Source organism: Aquarana catesbeiana, linkage group LG05, assembly GCF_042186555.1.
Source record: "Aquarana catesbeiana isolate 2022-GZ linkage group LG05, ASM4218655v1, whole genome shotgun sequence".
In the NCBI taxonomy this organism is placed as follows: Eukaryota; Metazoa; Chordata; class Amphibia; order Anura; family Ranidae; genus Aquarana; species Aquarana catesbeiana.
The window spans coordinates 458,701,048-458,720,581 of record NC_133328.1 but is presented as its reverse complement, the minus strand read 5'-3'; the positions used below and the strand labels follow the sequence as shown (position 1 = coordinate 458,720,581).

The 19,534-nt window shown below is 45.3% G+C and overlaps 1 protein-coding gene across 6 annotated transcripts in view; it reads left to right on the top strand.

The window, feature by feature from the left end:
* Positions 1-19,534, top strand: part of MTCL1 (microtubule crosslinking factor 1) — a 256,548-nt gene that overhangs the window by 174,632 nt on the left and 62,382 nt on the right. For all 6 annotated transcript variants that reach the window (XM_073631361.1, XM_073631363.1, XM_073631360.1 and 3 more), the window contains one exon: positions 18,417-18,650. In XM_073631361.1, coding sequence (XP_073487462.1) covers positions 18,417-18,650 — 234 coding nt within the window. The remainder of the gene's footprint in view (positions 1-18,416; positions 18,651-19,534) is intronic.

The following is a 19,534-nucleotide window of genomic DNA, read 5'->3' as shown; positions in this document are numbered from 1 at the left end:
CCCAACCTACCCAAAGGATGGTCTTCCTGGGAGCCGAACTGGACACCCGAGCGAACACAGTGGAGTTACCAAGGGAGAAATCGTCCCTACTCATTCAGAAAGTGAAAGAGGCTATCCCAGCGTCATGTCTGCCGGCCAGAGCATACCTCAGCCTCCTAGGTTCCCTATCAGCAACCATTCCAATGGTCAGATGGGCGCAATGGAATACCAGACCCCTACAAGCCTCCTTCCTGCGCCAGTGGGACGGATGGTCCATGTCCCAATTGATTCGCATCCCAGAGGAAGCCAGGCTATCTTTACGGTGGTGGACCCACCCCGACAACCTCAGCAGGTGCAAGCAGATAGTCACCCTCCACCAGGAGGTAGTAACTTCAGACGCCAGTCTGGAAGGATGGGGGGCACACTACCTACACTATGCAGCCCAGGGCCGCTGGCCCTTCAAAACCAAGGATGTAGTATCGAACATCCTAGAGATGAAGGCAGCCTTCCGAGCCCTCTTGGCATTCAGTTCACTCCTGAGAGGGAAACAAGTCCTCATTCAAATGGACAACCGAGTGGCGGTAGCCTATATCAACAGGCAGGGGGGTACCAAGAGCATCTCCATGATGCGGGAAGTCGGTCCGGTGATGCAATGGGCTCAACTGAACCTGTGGGACCTGAAGGCGACCTATATTCCGGGGGTTCAGAACTTACTGGCGGACTCCCTCAGCAGAACATTCGTTTCCAACAACGAGTGGTGTCTAAGCCCACAGGCCTTTGCCCTTATATGCCAGACATGGGGTCATCCAGACATAGACCTCGCAGCAACACCAGAGAACAAGAAGTGTCAGAGGTTTCTGTCGAGGAATCCCTTCCCCACAGCGGAGGGTACGGATTGTCTCCAGCACGCCTGGAACTTTCACCTAGGCTACATTTTTCCACCAACCCCACTGATAGCCAAGTTCCTTCTGAGGCTCAAACACTCAACAGCTCTAGTACTAGCCGTGATTCCCTTTTGGCCACGGAGGCCTTGGTTCACCACCCTCCTGCAACTGAGCACAGCGGATCCACTTCCACTCCCGGTAACAACGGATCTACTAACCCAGGGCCAGCTACTACATCCGAATCCAGAGAGATTGCACCTAGCGGCCTGGAGACTGAAAGGTCTAGGTTCCTAGAGCAAGGATGTTCTCAGAAGGTAGTCGATACCCTGCTTCAAGCCAGGAAATCCTCCACGAATAGCACCTACGAGAGAATCTGGGAAAGATTCTCTTCCTTTGCTCAGGAACAAGGTTGGGACCCGTCTTCCCCATCAGCAGTACAAGTGCTTGAGTTCCTTCAGTCAGGTCTAGACAAAGGCCTTAGGTCCAACACCCTGAAAGTCCAAGTCTCTGCCATCTCTGCCTTGACAGGGGTCAGATGGGCACTTAACCCTCTGGTGGTGCAATTTCAAAAAGCCTGCCTGAAGCTAAGACCACCCAGGAAACCTTCATTTCCAACATGGGACCTATCAACTGTCCTAGAGGTTTTATCCGGAGAACCATTCTTCCCCCTGGAGAATACCTCCCTCTGGGACCTGACTCTAAAGGTATCTTTCCTAATTGCCATCACATCAGCGAAGAGGGTCTCAGAAATGCAAGCCTTGCTGATCAAAGAACCGTATCTGATGGTTTACCCAGACAGACTAACCCTGAAGCCTTCAGACAGGTTTATCCCAAAGGTCTCCTCTGCGTTCCACTTTAACCAGGAGATTGACCTCCCGGCTTTGATCACGGATCAGGGCGTCCCTCATCCCTTGGATGTCAAGGGCAACATTCTCCATTACCTTTCGGTAACCAAGCCATTCAGGAAGTGCGAGAACCTTTTAGTCATCCCACATGGGTTCAGGAAGGGCCAGGCAGCTTCTGCCCGTACCATCGCCTCATGGCTCGTGAAAGCTATCAAGAAGGCCTACTCCTTAAGCACCTTGCAGATTCCGGGAGATCTAAGAGCGCATTCCACCAGGGCAATGGCTACTTCATGGGCAGCTTACTGTAAAGTCTCAGCGGAAACCATTTGTAGAGCGGCCACTTGGTCTTCGAGGAATACCTTCATTTCTCATTATAGAATAGACGCTGCACGTTTAGCAGCAGTTGAATTTGGGAGGGCCGTTATACAGGCCAATTCTTCTGTTTCTTGTCAATAAATTTTGATTTTGCATTCCCACCCAGTTTGGCGAGTTACTCCCCAACGTGTATGCTGCCATGATGCGACAGGAAAACGGAAAATTGTATACTCACCTTTCCGTAATTTTCCTTTCCTGTCGCATCTTCATGGCAGCATACAATCACCCACCCTCTAAGGTGACATGTGTATATATTTACAGAGAATACTGGGGCAGGTGTCTACTCTCTAATTTATAGCTATGTGGTCCTATCAGGTTGTGGAGGCGGAGTCACAACCCAACGTGTATGCTGCCATGAAGATGCGACAGGAAAGGAAAATTACGGAAAGGTGAGTATACAATTTTCCGTTTTCGCTCATGGTTAGTGTTGTCCTCGTGTCGGTCTTTTCATTCCGGCGCCGAGGAGAGAAGTCATCCAAGTAATTATGCACAACACTACACTAACAGTAGAACACTCTAGGCACAATTTTCACCCCCCGATCACCCCCCTGTACTCCCTGTCACCCCCAATAGCAGTTTTTTTTTCTGATTATTACAGTTATAAGTGGTAGGGCAGTTAGTGTTAGGCCCCTTTAGGTCTAGGGTACCCCCCTAACCCCCCCTAATAAAGTTTTAACCCCTTGATCACCCCCCCCCCCCGTCGCCAGTGTCACTAAGCGATCGTTTTTCTGATCGCTGTATTAGTGTCACAGGTGACGCTAGTTACGGAGGTAAGTATTTAGGTTCGCCGTCAGCGTTTTATAGTGTCAGGGACCCCCATATACTACCTAGTAAAGGTTTTAACCCCTTGATTGCCCCCTAGTTAACCCTTTCACCAGTGATCACTGTATAACTGTTACAGGTGACACTGGTTAGTTAATTTGTTTTTTATAGTGTCAGGGCACCCGCCGTTTATTACCTAATAAAGGTTTAACCCCCTGATCGCCCGGCAGTGATATAAGTTAAGTTTTAGGGTCAGATAGGGTCTGCGTCGCCCCAGGCAGCGTCAGGTTAGTGCCAGTACCGCTAACACCCACGCACGCAGCATACACCTCCCTTAGTGGTATAGTATCTGAACGGATCCGATCAGATCTATACTAGCGTCCCCAGCAGTTTGGGGTTCCCAAAAACGCAGTGTTAGCGGGATCAGCCCAGATACCTGCTAGCACCTGTGTCTAGCCCCTCCCCCCCAGCCCAGCCCACCCAAGTGCAGTATCGATCGATCACTGTCACTTACAAAACACTAAACACACATAACTGCAGCTTTTGCAGAGTCAGGCCTGATCCCTGCGATCGCTAACAGTTTTTTTTTGTAGCGTTTTGATACAGTCGCTAACAGTCAGGATCTTTTTTACCTGTGAGTCTCACTAGTGTACCACTAAATTTAGAACCCAAAATGGCAAATCGAAGATACACTAGTGAAGAGGCCTACACGTTTTTGTGAGCATGACAGATAGTGAAGAGGAAGTCACTCATCTGTCAGATTCAGGCTCAGAATACGATCCTGTAGAGGACAGCGGCTCCATGACAGATAGCTCTGACGATGGAGTTGTGGTCCCTGCAAAGGTCAGGCGTACCAGACCCCAATCTTCTTCTTCTGTCGTTGATGTGCAAGAACCGCAGGTCCCTCGTATGGAGCAGAGCAGTACTAGCGCCGCTATTCCTTATGGTGAACTGGCAAGCACCAGCGGCCTAGTACACCCTGGTTGTAGTCAATCCAGCACTGCAGTATCACGTGGTGACGTGGCGAGTCCCATAAGTGCAGTTCAAGCTGGTGAGGTGGCAAGCACAAGTAGTGTCCCGCTGCCACCAAGAAGACTAACACAGGCCCATAGTGCCCTTCCTGCTGCATTCGCCAATCCTAATTGGGAACCCACCACTTCTGCAGCACCCGTACTTCCCCCATTCACTGGCCAACCCAGCATTCAGGTGGAAACAATTGATTTTACGTCACTTGATTTTTATTCGCTGTTTTTCACCGAAGATCTCTATAGATCTATTGTGGACCAGAGCAATTTGTACGCTGGTCAACACATCGCCACTTTTCCCCAGTCCTCCCTTGCCAGAGATTGGAGACCAATTACGGTTTCCGAATTTAAGCTCTTTCTGGGCCTTTCCCTCAACATGGGCATAACTAAAAAGAGTGAGTTGCGGTCATATTGGTCCACTGACCCAATTCACCATATGCCCTTGTTCGCTGCCTCCATGACCAGGGCACGATACGAGCAGATTCATGCACTTCAATGACAATGAACTCTGTCGTCCTCGTGGAGACCCTGGATACGATCGGCTCTACAAAATTCGGCCCCTCGTAAACCACTTCAACCAACGTTTTGCAGACTTGTTTACTCCCCATCAAGTTATCTGCGTTGATGAGTCCCTGATTAGGTTTTCTGGCCGCTTGTCATTCAAACAGTATCTTCCCAGCAAGCGTGCCAGATACGGGGTCAAGATGTATAAGCTCTGTGACAGGGCCACAGGCTATACATGTAGTTTTATGGTTTACGAGGGAAAAGATAGCCACGTAGAGCTGACAAACTGCCCTGACTACATAGGAAGCGCTGGCAAGATTGTGTGGGACTTGGTGTCACCCTTATTCAGAAAGGGGTACCACTTATATGTGGACAGTTATTACACGAGCGTGCCTCTTTTTAGTCACTTGTTTGATCAGCAGATTGGAGCATGTGGCTCCGTGTGACCTAATCGCCGGGGCTTTCCCCAGCAGTTTTTAGATTCCCGTCTTAGGCTGGGGGAGAGAGCCTGCTTCAAGTGTAATAACTTGCTCGTTATGAAGTAGAGGGATAATAAGAATGTTTTCGTTCTTACCTCCCTTCATGCAGACACGACGGTCCAAATTACTACGGCGACTGGTGTTGTGGAGAAACCCCTCTGTGTCCATGAATATAACCAAAATATGGGAGGGGTGGACCTCAACGACCAGTTGTTGGCGCCGTACCTAATTGCCCGTAAGGCCAGACGCTGGTACAAGAAAGTGTCTGTTTATTTACTTCAATTGGCTTTGCTGAACGCTCATGTGCTATACAGAGCTTCAGGACGGACGGATCCTTCCTAAATTCCAGGAAGAGATTGTCAGAGCCCTTCTGTTTCCAGACGGTGCTCCACCTCACCCTCCCCAACCAAATGCAGTAAGCCGGCTGCATGAGAGGCATTTTCTTTATGTCCTCCCGAGTACCCTTACCCAACGAGCCCCCCAAAAAAGATGTCGTGTCTGCAGCAAGCACGGATATAGGCATGACACTTGCTATTATTGTCCCTCCTGTACTGACAATCCTGGTCTTTGCATTGGTGAATGTTTTGAATGCTACTATACACTAGTTGAGTGTTAGCGTAGGATACAGCACTGCACAAACTAGGCACACTTTCACAGGGTCTCCCAAGATACCATCACATTTTGAGAGACCCGAACCTGGAACCGGTTACAGTTACAAAAGTTACAGTTACAAAAAAAAGTGTAAAAAAAAAACGCAAAAAAATATATAGGATTAAAAAAACAAAAATGGTTGTCGTTTTATTGTTCTCTATTCTCTCTCTATTGTTCTGCTTTTTTTTACTGTATTCTATTCTGCAATGTTTTATTTTTATTATGTTTTATCATGTTTGCTTTATAGGTATGCAATGTTTTTATACTTTACTGTTTACTGTGTTTTATTGTTAACCATTTTTTTGTTTTCAGGTACACCATTCAGCTGCAGAGCGGATTTATTTATCTTGACAGCAACAGCGTTTGCTCCCACAATACATAAAGCCGTGACTCCAGCGCTGTCGGAGGTGATTTCACCACCACAGTTAAAAAAAAAAAAGAGCATATATGCCAAAGCATGGGGACAGCAGGGGAGGAGGAGCGATTTGCTCCTACCTTTTGCGGGTGGATGCCCCCATGCTTAGGCATATATATATTTTAGGCACAGGTTGCGTTAAAAAATGTTTTATTTTTTACTATGTTTTTTTTTGTATTTGCTTTGCAGGTATGGTAAGTCTTACTGTTATATTGTAATGTTACTTTGTTTTATTGTTAACCATCATTTGCTTAGCAGGTACGCCATTCAGTGGCAGCGCGGATTTATTTATCTTGACAGCAACAGCGTTTGCTCCCACGATACATAAAGCCGGGACTCCAGCGCTGTAGGTGGTGATTTCACCACCACAGTTTTAAAAAAGAGCATATATGCCGAAGCATGGGGGCACCAGGGGCGGAGGAATGATTTTCTCCTACCTTTTGGGCCGGATGCTCCCACGCTTCGGCATATATAAACGGTGCATGTATGCCCATCATTAGAAGTGGGTGGATGAAGGGAGGTATTTTAATGGTGGGCATACCCACCGATCAATCTCTTTTTTTCGTTCAGCCCACAGGCTGCATGAAAAATACGTTTACAATATATGCCCAACAAGGACCAGCAACGTACTGGTATGTTGCTGGACTTTGAATGGTTGTACCAGAATGATGCCTGCAGGTTTAGGTATCATCTTGGTATCATTCTTTTCAGCCAGCGGTCGGCTTTCATGGAAAAGCAATCCTAGTGGCTAATTAGCCTCTAGACTGCTTTTACAAGCAGTGGGAGGGAATTCCCCCCCACCGTCTTCCATGTTTTTCTGTGGCTCTCCTTTCCCAACAGGGAACCTGAGAATGCAGCCGGTGATTCGGCCAGCTGACCATAGAGCTGATGAGACCAGAATGGCTCCAAACATCTCTATGGCCTAAGAAACCGGAAGCTACGAGCATTTTATGACTTAGATTTCGCTGGATGTAAACAGTGCCATTGGGAAAGCATCTTATCACACGGTTCTTGGTGTGGTCAGATGCTTTGAGGGCAGAGGAGAGATCTAGGGTCTAATAGACCCCAATTTTTTCAAAAAAGAGTACCTGTCACTACCTATTGCTATCATAGGGGATATTTAGATTCCCTGAGATAACAATAAAAATGATTTTAAAAAAATGAAAGGAACAGTTTAAAAATAAGATAAAAAAGCAAAAAAATAATAAAGAAAAAAAAAAGCACCCCTGCCCCCCCCTACTCTTGCGCAAAGGCGAATGCAAGTGTCTGGCTTCAAATGTAAACAGCAATTGCACCATGCATGTGAGGTATCACCACGAAGGTCAGATCGAGGGCAGTAATTTTAGCAGTAGACCTCCTCTGTAAATCTAAAGTGGTAACCTGTAAAGGCTTTTTAAAATGTATTTAGTTTGTCGCCACTGCACGTTTGTGCGCAATATTAAAGCATATCGTGTTTGGTATCCATGTACTCGGCCTAAGATCATCTTTTTTATTTCATCAAACATTTGGGCAATATAGTGTGTTTTAGTGCATTAAAATTTTAAAAAGTGTGTTTTTTTCAAAAAAGCGTTTGAAAAATCGCTGCGCAAATACTGTGTGAAAAAAATGAAAGAGATGAAACTCCCACCATTTTAATCTGTAGGGCATTTGCTTTAAAAAAATATATAATGTTTGGGGGTTCAAAGTAATTTTCCTGCAAAAAAAAATTATTTTTTCATGTAAACAAAAAGTGTCAGAAAGGGCTTTGTCTTCAAGTGATTAGAAGAGTGGGTGATGTGTGACATAAGCTTCTAAATGTTGTGCATAACATGCCAGGACAGTTCAAACCCTCCCCAAATGACCCCATTTTGGAAAGGAGACACCCCAAGCTATTTGCTGAGAGGCATGTCGAGTCCATGGAATATTTTATATTGTGACACAAGTTGCGGGAAAAAGACACCTTTTTTTTTTTTTTTTTTGCACAAAGTTGTCACTAAATGATATATTGCTTAAACATGCCATGGGAATATGTGAAATTACACCCCAAAATACATTCTTTTGCTTCTCCTGAGTTTGGGGATACCACATGTGTGTGACTTTTTGGGAGCCGCGTACGGGACCCCGAAAACCAAGCACCGCCTTCAGGGTTTCTAAGGGTGTAAATGTTTTATTTCACTCTTCACTGCCTATCACAGTTTCAAAGGCCATGGAATGTCCAGGCGGCACAACCCCCCCCCCCCAAATGACCCCGTTTTGGAAAGTAGACACCCCAAGCTATTTGCCCAGAGTTATAGTGAGTATTTTGCAGATCTCACTTTTTGTCACAAAGTTTTGAAAATTGAAAAAAGAAAAAAAAATACATTTTTCTTGTCTTTCTTCATTTTCAAAAACAAATTAGAGCTGCAAAATACTCACTATGCCTATGTCTACTTTCCAAAATGGGGTAATTTGGGGGGGGGGGGTTGTGCTATCTTGGCATTTTATGGCCTTCGAAACTGTGATAGGTAGTGAGGAGTGAAATCAAAAATTTACGCCCTTAGAAATCCTGAACGCGGTGATTGGGTTTCAGGGCTCCGTATGCAACTAGGCTCCCAAAAAGTCCCACACATGTGGTATTGTCGCACTCAGGAGAAGCAGCAGAATGTATTTTGGGGTGTAACTCCACATATGCCCATGGCATGTTTGAGCAATATATCATTTAGTGACAACTTTGTGCAAAAAAGAAAAAAAAAAGTTTGTCACTTTCCCGCAACTTGTGGCAAAATATAAAATATTCCATGGACTCAACATGCCTCTCAGCAAATAGCTTGGGCTGTCTACTTTCCAAGATGGGGTCATTTAGGGGAGTTTTGTACCATCTGGGCATTTTATGGCCTTCAGAACTGTGATAGGTAGTGAGGAGTGAAATCAAAAATTTACGCCCTTAGAAATCCTGAAGGCGGTGCTTGGTTTTCAGGGCCCTGTACACGGCTAGGCTCCCAAAAAGTCCCACACATGTGGTATCCCCGTACTCAGGAGAATCAGCAGAATGTATTTTGGGGTGCAATTCCACATATGCCCATGGCTTGTGTGAGCAATATATCATTTAGTGACAACTTTGTGCAAAAAAAAAAAGTTTGTCATTTTCCTGCAACTTGTGGCAAAATATAAAATATTCCATGGACTCAACATGCCTCTCAGCAAATAGCTTGGGGCATCTATTTTCCAAAATGGGGTCATTTGGGGGTGTTTTGTGCCATCTGGGCATTTTATGGCCTTCAAAACTGGGATAGGTAGTGAGGATTGAAATCAAAAATGTACGCCCTTAGACATCCTGAAGGTGGTGCTTGGTTTTCGGGGCCCTGTACGCGGCTAGGCTCCCAAAAAGTCCCACACATGTGGTATCCCCATACTCAGGAGAAGCAGCTAAATGTATTTTGGGGCACAATTTCACATATAACCATGGCATGTGTGAGCAATATATATTTAGTGACAACTTTTTGTACATTTTTTTCTTTTATCATTATTCAATCACTTGGGACAAAAAAATTTAATATTTAATGGGCTCAACATGCCTCTCAGTAATTTCCTTTTGGTGTCTACTTTCCCAAATCAGGGCATTTGGGGGGGGGGTTGTACTGCCCTGCCATTTTAGCACCTCAAGAAATGACAGGCAGTGATAAACTAAAAGCTGTGTAAATTCCAGAAAATGTACCCTAGCTTGTAGACGCTATAACTTTTGCGCAAACCAATAAATGTACGTTTATTGACATTTTTTTTTACCAAAGACATGTGGCCAAATACATTTTGGCCTAAATGTATGACTAAAATTGAGACTGATATTGGATTTTTTTTTATAACAAAAAGTAGAAAATATCGTTTTTTTTCAAAATTTTCTGTCTTTTTTCGTTTATAGCGCAAAAAATAAAAAACGCAGAGGTGATCAAATACCATCAAAAGAAAGCTCTATTTATGGGAAAAAAAGGATGCAAATTTCGTTTGGGTACGGCATTGCATGGCCGCAATTAGCAGTTAAAGCGACGCAGTGCCAAATTGTAAAAAGTGCTCTGGTCAGGAAGGGGGTAAATCCTTCCGGGGCTGAAGTGGTTAAATCATAATGGCAACAGAAACTACCCAAATGACCCTGATCAAAAGTTTACATACCCCGGTGATTTTGGCCTGATAACATGCACACAAGTTGACACAAAGTGGTTTGAATGGCTATTAAAGGTAACCATCCTCACCTGTGATCTGTTTGTTTGTAATTAGTGTGTGTGTATAAAAGGTCAATGAGTTTAAAGTCCCCCGACAGACCCTTGCATCTTTCATCCAGTGCTGCACTGACGTTTCTTGATTCTGAGTGATGGGGAAAGCAAAAGAATTGTCAAAGGATCTGCGGGAAAAGGTAGTTGAACTGTATAAAACAGGAAAGGGATATAAAAAGATATCCAAGGAATTGAGAATGCCAATCAGCAGTATTCAAACTCTAATCAAGAAGTGGAAAATGAGGGGTTCTGTTGAAACCAAACCACGGTCAGGTAGACCAACTAAAATTTCAGCCACAACTGCCAGGAAAATTGTTCGGGATGCAAAGAAAAACCCACAAATAACTTCAGGTAAAATACAAGATTCTCTAAAAACGTGGTGTGGCTGTTTGAAGATGCACAATAAGGTAGCACTTGAAGAAAGATGGGCTGCATGGTCGAGTCGCCAGAAGAAAGGCATTACTACGCAAATGCCACAAAGTATTCCGCTTACAATATACCAAACAGCACAGAGACAAGCCTCAAACCTTCTGGCACAAAGTCATTTGGAGTGATGAGACCAAAATTTAGCTTTTTTGGCACAATAATAAACGCTACATTTGAAGAGGAGTCAACAAGGCCTATGATGAAAGGTACACCATTCCTACTGTGAAACACGGAGGTGGATCGCTGATGTTTTGGGGATGTGTGAGCAACAAAGGCACAGGAAATTTGGTCAGGATTGATGGCAAGATGAATGCAGTATGTTATCAAAAAATACTGGAGGAACATTTGCATTCATCATCCAGGAAGCTGCGCATGGGACGTACTTGGACATTTCAACATGACAATGATCCAAAACACAAGTCCAATTCAACCTCTCATTAGCTACAGCAGAATAAAGTGAAGGTTCTGGAGTGGCCATCTCAGTCTCCTGACCTCAATATCATTGAGCCACTCTGGGGAGATCTCAAACGTGCAGTTCATTCAAGGCAGCCCAAGAATTTACAGGAACTGGAGGCTTTTTGCCAAGAGGAATGGGCAGCTTTACCATCTGAGAAGATAAAGAGCCTCATCCACAAATACCACAAAAGACTTCAAGCTGTCACTGATGTTAAAGGGGGCAATACACGGTATTAAGAACTGGGGTATGTAAACTTTTGATCAGGGTCATTTGGGTACTTTCTGTTGCCATTATGATTTAAAGAGAGTAAACACAGTTTATTGGTAATAAATGGCTTCAGCCAAATACTAACCATGAGTGAAAGAAAAGTTTTTGTGTTATCATTCATATTCTCTGAAAAATGGCCAAGAAAGCATAAATTCTGCCAGGGTATGTAAACTTATGAGCACAACTGTACATGGAAAAAAAAATTATTTTTCTGATATTTTCACCCTTTTAAATAAAAACCTATTAAATAAATATTCAGATCTGCTAACAAATTAAAGTACATCTCCTAAATGTTGAAGGCTTGTATAGAGAAAAAGGTTGTAGTCCTGAAATGGTTAACACATACTGTGCTACAAGTTGTCAAGTTCTCTGAACTTGTAAAGGTCTGGGCCTTCTACTAAGATTGGGATAGGAAATGGTATATTGAAGGAAACAGACAGTGATGATGGCTCTAAGTACTGTGCAGATTAGCAGTAATTATCTAGTTAAGTACTTCCCAGATGAGGAGATTAGGTAATTTCTATGCAAATGATCACTCATTACCAGCTCATGATAGATTTGGGTGACGTATGCTGGGCTCCAGTACTGAGCTGTATGAAAAATCTGTATTAGACATGAAATATTTATCAATTGCTGCAGGGTGTTGTTGACCCATTTTTGTGTATTTTTTCATGTTCACTTTTGAATAATACGTAAGTGAAAACATAGTTGGAATCAGCGCCTATATAGCTGTAATAACATATTTTTAAAGTGGTTTTAAACCTCAGACATAAAATATGAACTAAGCATATTCTTATATAGTGTGTATGTGTCTGCTGCCTCGCTCCTCTGCTATCAGCATGAATCACTTCTGGCAAGTTTTCCTGACACTAAGAGAAAAAAGGTGACAAGAGAGGGAAGAGCTGTTTGACAGCCTCATCTTTGTTCCTGTGTGCTGTGTGAAGGGGGGTGTGTCCCTTCCCTCCAATCAGCTCTCAGAGCTCCCAGTCACTGAGCTCTACAGAGTGTAATTTCAGCTTTCTGCCCCCTTTTTTTCTGGCAGCTCTGACAAGATTTAGAAATTTGGCACCTAGAACAGATGTAGAGAAGACTGCAGATAAACAGGTAGAACTTATGTAGGAAGATTTGTTTCTTCTCTACAGTGCATCACTCGAGGCCAGTCACTTCACTGGGTATATATGTAAGGGTTTATAATCATTTAAATTACTTAGTCCAGCCTACTCAGTCAATGAAAGGGACCTCAGGACTACCCTCATGTACTACCTTGTATGTTTTCCAGATGGTAACAATAAAATCAGATGAATTCATACAATTTTTTTAGGCACTTCAATACCAGGCACTTATACACCTTCCTGCCAAGCCAATTTTCAGCTTTCTGCGCTGTCGCTGTTTAAATGACAATTGCGCAGTCTTGCTACACTGTACCCAAACAGGATTTTTATCATTTTGTTCCCACAAATAGAGCTTTCTTTTGGTGGTATTTGATCACCTCCGCTGTTTTTATTTTTTGCTAAACAAATAAAAAAACCCAAATTTTGAAAAAAATAAAAGTTTTACTTTTGTTTCTGTTATAAAATTTTGTAAATAAGTACATTTTCTTCTTCACTGATGGGCACTGATAATGAACAGGCACTGACAGGCACCAACGATGGGCACTGATATGCAGCACTGATGACCACTGGTAGGAGGCACTGATGGGTGGAACTGATATGCAGCACTGATGGGCATTGATAGGTGGCACTGATGGGCACTGATAGGCGACACTGATGGGCACTGAAAGACTGCAAAGATGGGTACTTATGGGTGGCACTGATAGGCGGCACTGCTGGGCACTGATAGGGGGCACTGATGGGCATTGATATGTGGCACTGATACACATCACTGATAGGCATCCCTGGTGGCACTGGCAGTTGTAGGCATTGTGAGTGGGCACTCATTGGCAGCTGCCTGGGCATTGATTAGCAGCTGCCCTGGCACAGATTTGCATTTCCCTGGTAGTCTGGGGGGCAAACCTGGTGGTCCAGTGTGGATGGCCATCCTGGTGGTCCTGGGCGGCATGATGGTGGTCCTGGGCGGGATCCGAGGGGGGGCCGTGCTGATAAACAATAAGCACAGACCCCCCCCCCCTGCCAGGAGAGCCGCCGATCGGCTCTCCTCTACTCGCGTCTGTCAGACGCGAGTGAGGAAAAGCCAATCAACTGCTCTTCCTGTTTACATCGTGATCAGCCGTGATTGGACACGGCTGATCACGTGGTAAAGAGCCTCCGTTGGAAGCTCTATACCAAGATCGGTGTAGCGGTGTGTCAGACTGACACACCGCACCATCGATCGCTGCGATGCACGCCCCCACGGGCGCGCGGCGGCTGTTATCCTGCAGGATAACTGAACCACCGCCTGGCCATCATTCTGCTATAGGCCAGGCAGGAAGTGGTTAAAGACATTTGGCCAAGCATGCAGCTTTTAGAAGCATCTGACATATCTGCAAGAAAGCTATTACAGATGCATGCTAGGCTGCCATCCTAGCTCAGGGATGTCCAAACTTTTTTCAAAGAGGGCCAGATTTGATAAAGTGAACATGCGTGAGGGCCGACCGTTTTGCCTGACATTCTTTGAATCATTAAAATTCGGTCTTATGCCCTGTACACATGATCGGACATTGATCAGACATTCCGATAACAAAATCCACTACGGATGTTCTCTCAAACTTGTCTTGCATACACACGGTCGCACAAAGTTGTCGGAAAATCCAATCAGTCTGAACGCGGTGACGTAAAACACGTATGTCGGGACAATAAACGGGGCAGTAGCCAATAGCTTTCGTCTCTTAATTTATTCTGAGCATGCGTGGCACTTTGTGCATCGGATTTGTGTACACACGATCGGAATTTAACCACTTCAATACCAGGCACTTAGACACCTTCCCGCCCAGACCAATTTTCAGCTTTCAGCGCTGTCGCAATTTGAATGACGATTGCGCGGTCATGCTACACTGTACCCAAACAAATTTTTTATCATTTTGTTCCCACAAATAGAGCTTTCTTTTGGTGGTATTTGATCACCTCTAGGGTTTTTATTTTTTGCGCAACAAATAAAAAAAGACCGAAAATTTTGAAAAAAAACAAGTTTTTCTTTGTTTCTGTTAAAACTTTTTTGTAAATAAGTACGTTTTCTTCTTCAATGACGGGCACTGATATGGCTGCACTGACGGGCACTGATACGGCGGCACTGATGGGCACCGATGAGGTGGCACCAATGAGGTGGCACTGATGAGGTGGCACTGACGGGCACTGATGATGGGCACTGATAGGCGGCACTGATGGGCACTGATAGGTGGCATGAATGGAAACTGATGGGTGGCACTGATGGCACTGCTTGTTTGCAGTGATGCCCCTAAGGGTGGCATTGCTGGGCATCACTGTAGGTGGCACTGATGGGCACTGATAGGTGGCACTGGTATGCAGCACTGAGGGGCACTCATAGGTGGCACAGATGGGCACTTATAGGCGGCACTGATGGGCACTCATAGGTGGCATTGATGGGCACTCATAGGTGGCATTGATGGTTACTTATGGGTGGCACTGATAGTTGGCACAGATGGGCATGGATGGGCACTGATAGATGGGCACGGATGGGCACTGACAGGTGGCATGAATGAAAACTGATGGGTGGCACTGATGGCACTGCTTGTTTGCAGTGATGCCCCTAAGGGTGGCATTGCTGGGCATCACTGTAACATAATGGTGCCAATCAGTGCCCATTTGTGGGCACTGATTGGCACAGATTTGGCACACTGGGCACATGTGGATGGCCATGGGGTACATACCTGGCCATCCACATGTTGCCCCTTCCCTGGTGGTCCTAGTGGCGATCCCTGGTGGTCCAGTGTGGTGATCTGCGGGGGGGCTGCGCTGATAAACAATCAGCGCAGACCCCCCCTACCAGGAGAGCCGCCGATCGGCTCTCCTCTACTCGCGTCTGTCAGACGCGAGTGAGGAAGAGCCGATCAACGGCTCTTCCTATTGACAGCCTGATCAGCCGTGATTGGACACGGCTGATCACGTGGTAAAGAGCCTCCGCCGGAGGCTCTTTACCAAGATCGGTGGAGTGGTGTGTCAGACTGACACACCGCTCCACCGATCACCGCGATGCGCGCCCCCGGGGGCGCGCTGCGGCATGTTATCCTGCTGGACGTCATATGACGTCCAGTCAGGATAACAGAACCACTTCCCGGTCAATCCGCTATAGGGCGGGCGGGAAGTGGTTAACCGATCGGATTTTGTTGTCGGAAAATTTTATAGCCTGCTCTCAAACTTTGTGTGTCAGAAATTCCAACGGAAAAAGTCCAATGGAGCCCACACACGATCAGAATTTCCGACAATACAATCCGGTCGCACTTTTTCCATCAGAAAATCCGACCGTGTGTACAGGGCATAAGTGTGTTCGTTTGAGCACGAATACACTGCCCAGCAAGAATTCTCTTGCCTTTGCGGCTGTGTGTGGTGAAGAGATGAGCTTGGGCGTGTTATTTGGATATATATGTATTTATATATATATATATATATATATATATATATATATATATATATTTTGTGGCCCCAACGAATCCCCGAGCGCCGCTCAGGACTAAGGATGAGCTCGGGCGTGTTACCGTATTTATCGGCGTATAACACGCACAGGCATATAACATGCACCTTCACTTTAAGAGGGAAGTTTCAGGAAATAACTTAAATTTTAAATAATGAACTGTGAAGCAAAATAAGGGTCAGTGCCCATCAATGCAGCCTAATCAGTGCCCATCTGCAGCCTCACCTTTGCCATGAATGCAGCCTCTCCATTGCCATGAATGCAGCCTCTCCATTACCATGAATGCAGCCTCACCATTGCCATGAATGCAGCCTCACCATTGCCATGAATGCCGCCTCACCATTGCCATGGCAATACAGCCTCTCCATTGCCATGAATGCAGCCTTACCATTGACATGAATGCAGTCTCACCATTGCCATGAATGCAACCTCATTGTTGCCATGAATGGAGCCTTACCATTGACATGAATGCAACCTCACCATTGTCATGAATGCAGCCTCACCATTGCCATGAATGCAACCTCACCATTGCAATCAATGCAGCCTCACCATTGCCATGAATGCAGCCTCACCATTGCCATGGATGCAGCCTCACCATTGCCAAGAATGCAGCCTTACCATTGCCATGAACTCAGCCTTACCATTGCCATGAATGCAGCCTCACCATTGCTTGAATGCAGCCTTACCATTGCCATCAGTGCAGCCCATCTGCAGCCTCGGAGGGGACAGGGAGGGGGGCGGGACGACCTCTGACAGAATACATACAGGAGAATCTCCTGTTTACAGGAGATTTAATATGGCCTATTTAATACAAAGTCCCACCTCCTATGATAGACAGAACAGTTGTCCAATGGCAGCCCAGGAAACGGGACTTCCTATTGCAGACGCCGCCGAGTAAACAGGAGTTTCTCCTGTATGTAATCTGATGATGCTCGTTCCGCCCCTTCCTGTCCCCTCCGAGGCAGCACCAATAAATACAGTATATATCTTTTGTGACCCTGGGGGCCACAAAAAGCTATATATAACCAAATTACCAGGGGGGCCACATTAAACCGGAACGCAGGCCGCAATTGGCCCACGGGCCGGACTTTGGACTTCCCTGCAGGACATTCTTAGGCTACTTTCACACTGAGGCAGTTTTCAGGCGTTTTAGCGCATGTAAAGTGCCTGAAAACTGCCTCCCATGCCACCCCAGTGTGAAAACCTGAGTGCTTTCACACTGGGGCGCTGCGCTTGCGGGACGGGAAAAAAAGTCCTGCAAGCAGCATCTTTATACAGCGCTCCTACACCGCCCCTGCCCACTGGAATGAATAGGCAGCGCTTCAGAAGTGCCTATAAAGCGCTTCAGAAGCGCCGCAACATGGACGGTTTTAACCCTTTCATCGGCTGCTAGCGGGGGTTAAAAGCGACCTGCTAGCGCCCAAAAAGCACTGCTAAAACTACGGTAAAGCACCGCTAAAACGAGCGGCACTTTACCGCCAGCACTGCCACGGCTGCAGTATGAAAGCAGCCTTAGATAACCATTATACACCATGATCTTTTGTATGTAACACTAAATGCTATACATTTACAACAATGCTTTGCTTTTTGGGGTTTGGCATGCTTTCCTACCATACAGCATATGCTGCTTCTTATTGCATTTTGGACAGAAAAATATGTTACACTGACCAGATCTAGACCACAGGTGACACCTGGGAGGAAAATTAGGTAATCATGTTAGACCCAACTAAGTGATCATGCTGAGCATATTTCTTGATTTAATATAGTATCCAGCCTGTTTTTGTGTGCAAGTCTAATGCCGCGTACACACGGTCGGACTTTTTGTCTACAAAAGTCCGACAGCCTGTCCGACATACTTCCGACGTACCTTCGGCGGACTTGCGGCAGACTTTCTTACGAACGGACTTGCCTACACACGACCACACAAAAGTCCGACGGATTCGTACGTGATGACGTACACCGGACTAAAATAAGGAAGTTCATAGCCAGTAGCCAATAGCTGCCCTAGCATGGGTTTTTGTCCGTCGGACTAGCACACAGACGAGCGGATTTCGGGGTCCGTCGTACTTACGACGTAAAGATTTGAAGCATGTTTCAAATCTAAAGTCCGTCGGATTTGAGGCTAAAAAAGTCAGTTGAAAGTCCGGAGAAGCCCACACACGATCGGATTACCAGCCAGCTTTAGTCCGTCAGCGTCCGTTGGACTTTTGTAGACGAAAAGTCCGACCGTGTGTACGCGGCATAAGGTTTTTTGTAACAATCTAAATTAATTTTCTTGGAAAGTCACATTTTGTGAATTGATCCAATTATATATTAACTGTGTAGTCATAGACTGGTTCCTTTCATCTGGGTTTGACCTTGCTTAAGGACCAGTGCATAACAAAAGGGTTAACAGTATAGCACATGCTTATTCTGGATACCACTTCCTGGTATTGATCACAGCTTATTGATCACATATTTATTGAGGATAGGTGATAAAATGATATATGGTATGTAATGATTATTCGTACTCATGCAATCAAATGTTTCTTAAAACCTAGCTGGAGGAGGAACATTTGAAAAACATTCGAAGGAAAGATTTGGAGGTTCAGGGTCTCACATTACAGAATAAACTGGAGGAGAAAACATGGGGCCAAGAAAAGTGTCTCTTACAGCAAGAACTAAGGAACTTCAAGCGGAATGTCTTTATTTTCTATGTGAAATTAAAATGGCTTCTAGCACATTGGCGCCAGTGCAAACGGGTGGAGGAAGAAGTGGGAGATGAATTGCTTCAGGTAATCATTGTCATTGGTAAGATAATGCTGTGCAGTATCATATTTGTGTGTGTGTGTGTGTGTGTATACAGTATATTTATATATTGTCAAAAGTATTGGGACGCCTGCCTTTACATGCGCATGAACTTTAATGGCATCCCAGTCTTACTGCGTGGGTTTCAATATTGAGTTGGCCCACCCTTTGCAGCTATAACAGCTTCATCTCTACTGGGAAGGCTGTCCACAAGGTTTAGGAGTGTATCTATGGGAATGTTTGACCATTCTTCCAGAAGCGCATTAGTGAGGTCAGACATTGATGTTGGACAAGAAGGCCTGGCTCGCAGTCTCCACTCTAATTCATCGCAAAGGTGTTCTGTCGGGTTGCATGTCAGTCAAGTCCCTCCACCCCAAACTCGCTCATCCGTGTCTTTATGGACCTTGCTTTGTGCACTGGTGCACAGTCATGTTGGAACAGAAAGGGGCCATCCCCAAATTGTTCCCGTGGAGTTGGAAGCATGAAACTGTCCAAAATGTCTTGATATGCTGATGCCTTAATAGTTCCTTTCACTGGAACTAAGGAGCCAAGCCCAACCCCTGAAAAACAAAAAACAACCCCATATTATAATCCCCCCCCACCAAATGATGTGGACCAGTGCACAAAGCAAGGTCCATAAAGACATGGATGAGCGAGTTTGGGGTGGAGGAACTTGACTGGCCTGCAAAGAGTCCTGACCTCAACCCAATAGAACACCTTGGGATGAATTTGAGTGGATACAAAAAAATATCGGAAATAGATTCCAAAAAAGCAGTTTCTTCAGAGAGGACACACTGATATATAGCTTAACTATCTTTATTGAAAGACCCTCAAAAATAAAAAAAAGTGCATATCTAAACAGATTTAACAG